Source organism: Oxyura jamaicensis, chromosome 23, assembly GCF_011077185.1.
Source record: "Oxyura jamaicensis isolate SHBP4307 breed ruddy duck chromosome 23, BPBGC_Ojam_1.0, whole genome shotgun sequence".
Classification (NCBI taxonomy): Eukaryota; Metazoa; Chordata; class Aves; order Anseriformes; family Anatidae; genus Oxyura; species Oxyura jamaicensis.
This window is the reverse complement of record NC_048915.1, coordinates 6529495-6535380: the sequence shown is the minus strand read 5'-3', so window position 1 is coordinate 6535380 and position 5886 is coordinate 6529495. Positions and strand designations below refer to the sequence as shown.

Sequence of the window (5886 nt, the reverse complement as noted above, 5' to 3'; positions counted from 1 at the left end):
GCACTGTCATCAAGTACATACATTTTCAAATGAGTTAGTAGTGAAGAATTTTCATAAGTACTGTGTGAAAGTCTTGAAGTATTCGCCTTCACAAACTTAAGCCATACGGGAAGAAAACAAGGCCTGGTGCTTCACAGAGGAACACATTCAGTTTCTCTCCATACTGACATGCAGTAATATGCTTACACAAGAGGATTGAGTGAAAGTCCACAAAGTTGCACCCATATCCTTCCATCCTACAGCACACCTATATTCTTTATAATTAAACAATTTTTATGTTTATTAGTTACGTTGGACTGTTATGGATATAGAAATAAATGTGGGCTCTCAAATGCTCCAAAGCTATACCTACACTCCCAGCTTCTACCAGTTAAACCATGTCTGGGAGAGAGAAAAAGTGATTGTATGCCTGACAGAGCCATACAGCAACAGTCATTTATTCAGCAAAAGAACATTTTATCTTGCTTCACAAAGTACTATAAACTGTCCTAACAGTATTTTTCCCAGTTATTTGAGACATTCTGCTGTTCCAGTGCAGGATCATATAAACAAAGGTAGTTACATTTCACAAACCACTTAAAATTAAATTAGATTTATATAACTTTTATTATTAAATCTAGTAGCAGTAAAAATTAGACCTTGGCTAATTGTCTAGATTCATCCTATAGTGAATGAAGAAAAGCAGGCCCTTCTGATCATTAACAGCAGAAGGCACAATTAACATTGCTCTATGGTAACACAGATGAATGATGTCCTGGAATAACTCCAATATAAACACCTGTGTTTTACATCCATGTGAGTTACACTCCACTAATACATACAGCTTTATTCATTATCAGAACTTCATCCTTGCTACCTAAGCAGCAAGGTATTATTCTATGTCCTATGCAATTAAAAAATGGGCATTTTTGATTTAAAAATAACAATAATAATAACATAATCAAAATTAAAACAATAATAAAGAAAAGCTTGAGTGTGATCCAGACTCTGGCGGGGACAGAATTGTCACTGGTCTTACAGAGTAGCTCCAAAGGGACCTTATAGACACATGAATTCCATCTTAAGTGTATGTGTGCAAGAAGCATTTCTTTTTTGGCTATTTAGTGTCATGATTTAGTGGTCTTTAGAGAAGGATGAAGAGAGATGACTAGAAAAGCTTTACCTAAGTCTTTGATTTCACAGAATCATTCAGTTTGGAGGGGACCTCTGGCGGTCACCTTGTCCAACCCCCCTGCTCAAGCATGGTCAGCTAGAACAGATAGCCTGGTTTGTGTTTGTGTTTTGTTGTTGTTTGTTTGTTTTTGATATGAATAATGAGTTTTTTTCAAGTATGTACATGACCAGTCCTTGAAGAAAAGGAAAGTTACACTTGCTTGCACATCGTTGGCCTGCAGGAATCAGGAATTTTCCAGACTCATGAGAAACAAGTTATTTATGGACTTTCCTGTTAACTATCCTGAACTAAACATCGCTGGGAGAAGGATAGGTTTATTGATGTACATTTTAATAAAGAAATGTTACTCTTCAGTCAAAATGGCTCTCTGATATGTTTTTGAAAAAGCAAACAAAAAAAAATAGATAACATGTTTAAGAGAAATGTCTTCTTGAAACCAAGAAAAGGTCAATTAATCAGAATTAGAGCACAAGTTTTCTCAACTCAGAGCTTTATATGCTGTCTGCTAATCAGAATTAGAAGTAAAACAGGCTTGAACAAAACCATTTCCTACACTATGGGCAACTGGCTCTTTGTGTCTGAATTTTTATTTGCTAAAATAATAATAATAATGATGATGTTCATTTGTAAGAAAAAGATCAGAAATGTTTTCCTGTTCAAATAGAAGAATTACTGACCTGTACAGAGTAACAAAAGTTAACTTAGAAAGGTCAGCTACCCCTGGGATACAGGCTCTATTTGAATTAAGCAATATAATTGCAAGACACACGATCTAGTGAATGCCTTCCAAAATCAACAAACATTCTAGCACAGACAGAAAGGAATATCACTCACTGTCTATAATGACTGAAGAATTCTTGCTGCAATTGGTGAGAAGAAAAGTAACGCATTCCAGTTACTCCTTTAATTTCAGTCTCCAAGCAATGTTCCATGTTTTATTTTACCTTTAATTTTCCTTGTATGCAATGACTATTAAAAAAAAAAAAAAAAAAAAAAAAAAAAAAAAACCTACATAGAGATTTAGATGCACGTTACTGACATCTACTGGACAAAGTCCTGACTGACTGTCCCACTCCAACAAGACTTGCCCTGCCATCGAGTGATTGGAGGCCCATAATTTTGGAAGAAATGTTTGTGGGTTTTATTCCCACCTTGTAAGTTCGAAGTGCCTGTAGAACAGAATATGGTGATGTTTAGGAGGTTCCTACCATATGACAGTAATTACCTCACAACTATTTTAAGTTATGCTATTTTATCTGAAGAGTTCTATCCAAAGCACAGATAAAACATTTATTTTAGAAGCTGTGAACAAAAAGAAAACAAATTAATCGATGCAACACTTTACAACAATTATGAATAATTACCTGAGTTCAATGACCAACAATAAACAGTACATCCCAAAAGGGTCGGTCAAGGTAGGACTTTGTAGAAAGCAGAATGAACTAGAGGTTATGATCATTAAGAACAAATAAACGATTAATAATTGTTACTTCACTGTTAATAATTAGCTGATCATCTCACAATTTGGGCTGGCCTTACCCTTTCATAATGCCATAGATGCCATAAATAGCATCTGAGTGACCAGGGGGAGCCCTCATTTTCCTGTTAGCATCACTGCCCTCACACTGCATTATATCTTCCATAATGGCATTCAATGGAACCTGGCAGGTCTATGCTCAAGAGAACTACGAAGAGTTTCTGAAAGCTCTTGGTAAGTGTCAAGTTCTTCTGAAATAATTTCCTTGATTTGCAACACATGCTTTGCATGACATCTTACAGTATTTCTATGTGGTTGTTTGTTTTTTTTTTCTTTTGTATGTGTGACAAACTACTCCCTATCAGGTAAGTCTATTACATCTGATTTGAAAATGAAAAGAAGCAATCTTAACACGAGTCCCTCATTAAAAAGAGGTATATCAGAAATTGACTTACTTTGGTTAACACATAATTTTACAAATACATTTCACTAGAATCAATTTGTCAATGACATACAGATTTCCATTGTGCTTTAGTAGAGGGGACACTTTCCTAGCATTACTAATTAATGTATGTGATAGCTGTTTCATAATCTATAAAGAATTCACTTTGTAGTTATGATTTAAGAGGTGCCAGCATTAATAAAAACGCACTTATCCTCTTGACAGTCTTGGCAAAAGATTCACGTGTTTTTAAAAGTAAGAGATATTCAGTAGAAAAAACTCAGATACAGTTGACAAGCCTAGCTCTGCAGTATAATGCCTAAACCAACCCATTTCATGCTAAAGATGACACCTTCAAGTCATGCTAGAGACACCCTGTTAAGGTAGTTTGAGGTCACCTGCACTGTTGCAGCTCCAACCAGGTAACTATCTGCAGCCTCCCTGGAAAGAGGTGAGGGAAACTGAATAACACACATGGTGTTAGTCACAGAGAAACGTCATCCTGTGATGAGCCATTACTAAAATAAACAAAACATTGTCACACAGTATTAATCATAGTATCCAAATCTGCACAGACCAGATGGAATGGAACAGTATGTCCATCAAGAAGTGAGGAATCCAAAACAGGATTTTTTTACCTTGGGCATCATTTTCTGTCATTGGTTTGTACCTTCTGCACCCTTGATCAGAGAAAAGAATTGGCTATTTCATATCAATGCACTACGTCATAACAGAAAAAGTAAATTTTTTGCCTTTTTTCACAGCATTGTCAGAAGAACTTATCAAAGTCGCTAGAGATATTAAGCCTGTTGTTGAAATACAGCAAAAAGGAGACGACTTTGTGGTGACATCAAAAACACCCAAGCAATCTGTAACTAACTCATTTACGCTTGGAAAAGAAGCTGACATTACTACTATGGATGGCAAAAAGCTAAAGGTAACAAATTTCAGGAACAAGTGCATCTCTATTCATCTTTATACTTTCTGTGCATGAGTGAAACCTGTTTGTAGCACTTCCATTGGCAAAAAAAAAAAAAAAAAAACATATGCATACATCTACCATTTAAACAGAAATGTTTATTCTAAAACTTTTATTAAAATACTGTGATCTCCTGTTTAAGTTAGCAGATGTAATTATGAAGCATCGGTATCATCTGCATTTATTTCCTATCTACGTCTAATTGAATTTCATTAAATCTTCAATTTTTTATGTTTTCTATCCACTTCAACAGTGTACCGTGAACCTAGTAAATGGGAAGCTTGTGTGCAAATCAGAAAAATTTTCTCACGAGCAAGAAGTTAAAGGAAATGAAATGGTGGAGGTAAGTGTTAAAAAATAACAGTGCATTAAATGAATGCTGAAGGGAAAACATTCTATGTTGATTAGCCCCTAAATGTGGGCTTAATACATTTTAAAAAATAAATTAATTAATTAATTTAAAAAAAAAAAAAAAAAAAAGCTGCCCCCCAAACTGCTTTATTACTTGCAGAATTCCTTGCAGATGCTTTTTTTTAATTATTATCCTGGGAACAATTCTAAGCACTGGAGAGTGAATGGCTTTAGCTGGGGAGCATTAGGTAGAAAGACTCCTTATAAATTCCTGTAGATGACAATTGACAATACATTTCTTCAAAGTCCTAAGTAAGTAAGTTCTAGATGATTTATCACTGACAAAGAGCTTTTCTCTACAGAGTTAAGCTTATCAAGTTTCTAAAAAGGTCTGCTTGGGTAAAGACTACTACCAGAATGCCAGCTGACTACATTAAAGTTATGTCTTTTGGACATGCAACTTCCTAAGATCAATTTGAGTATCTCAAACTGCTTTTCTAAAACTAAGCAAAACACCCGGCCAGAGAACACATTACTGTTTGGGATGGTGGATTTCTGTTATGGGAAGCCTGTCTTTCTTGTAGTATATATGATAACCCTTAAAACGATGATAAAATGCAGCTGAAGATGGCATTTATATTTAGATTCTCCTTCTTCAGAACTAGTTCTGTAAAAAAACAACCAGACAAAAGCAACCAAAAACATTCCTTGGCATGGATGTTATACATGTATTTATAGGCAGGTACTGTAAATTCTACTAGGCTCTGTGGAATATTCTTGTGGAATAAGATTTATAAATGAAATACAGAAACTTCTAGTCACTTAGCTATAAATGGACATCCTAAAGCCCAAATGAAAAACAAGTTGTGTGTGTTTGTCCTCTACAGACTATAACTTTTGGTGGAGTAACGCTTGTCAGAAGAAGCAAGAGAGTTTAAACACCGATCTTCTTCCTTGTGACACCTTTACATACCTAAAATAAAGTGCACTTTCCATAAGGTGTGATCTTTGCTATCTGAAGGAATAGTACAGAAAACAGTTCTGATTTCTTCTGTCCTTTTACATACAAATCACTTCCCATTACTGTAAGACTGTGTACACTTCCAGCCCCCTCCTATACCAGAAGTGACAGAGGTCTGTCTCCCAGGCAGCCGAACCTGGGCCTAACTGGAGAATGGTAATTTATCACTGTACCACTGGTAAGGGACAGAGGCTGATATCAATGTTTCTTCATTCCTTACATACTTAATTAACACATTCAGTTTTACTTCCTCTGTTTAGTCAGGTGTGATGTTCTGCTAAAAACTGTTTATATTGTGTTCAGCAAAGAGCAATTAGGTGCTTGTGTAGCTGATCTATACACTGTGTAATGAGAATAGGAACATTTTAAAAGCTAAGAAGTATTTAACAGTTATAACATGAAAGACTGCTCTCAAACTGATACAGAGAACAGATCGCTTAAA

The 5886-nt window shown here is 35.4% G+C and overlaps 1 protein-coding gene across 1 annotated transcript; it reads left to right on the top strand.

The window, feature by feature from the left end:
* Positions 1-2728: 2728 nt before the first annotated feature.
* On the top strand, positions 2729-5421 carry LOC118177805 (fatty acid-binding protein, liver). Its single transcript, XM_035345840.1, has 4 exons — positions 2729-2885; positions 3858-4030; positions 4326-4415; positions 5311-5421. Exons 1-4 carry the CDS (start codon positions 2819-2821, stop codon positions 5359-5361), a joined length of 381 nt encoding a protein of 126 aa, XP_035201731.1. The 5' UTR covers positions 2729-2818; the 3' UTR covers positions 5362-5421.
* The last annotated feature ends 465 nt before the right edge of the window (positions 5422-5886 follow it).

What these genes read in the sequence shown, in the direction of transcription:
- LOC118177805 (XM_035345840.1), top strand. Translation starts at nt 2,819, where the DNA reads ATGGCATTCAATGGAACCTGGCAGGTCTATGCTCAAGAGAACTACGAA. An exon ending in AGAGTTTCTGAAAGCTCTTG is followed by an intron (nt 2,886 to 3,857) that starts GTAAGTGTCAAG and finishes CTTTTTTCACAG; the next exon opens with CATTGTCAGAAGAACTTATC. An exon ending in AAGGAAATGAAATGGTGGAG is followed by an intron (nt 4,416 to 5,310) that starts GTAAGTGTTAAA and finishes TGTCCTCTACAG; the next exon opens with ACTATAACTTTTGGTGGAGT.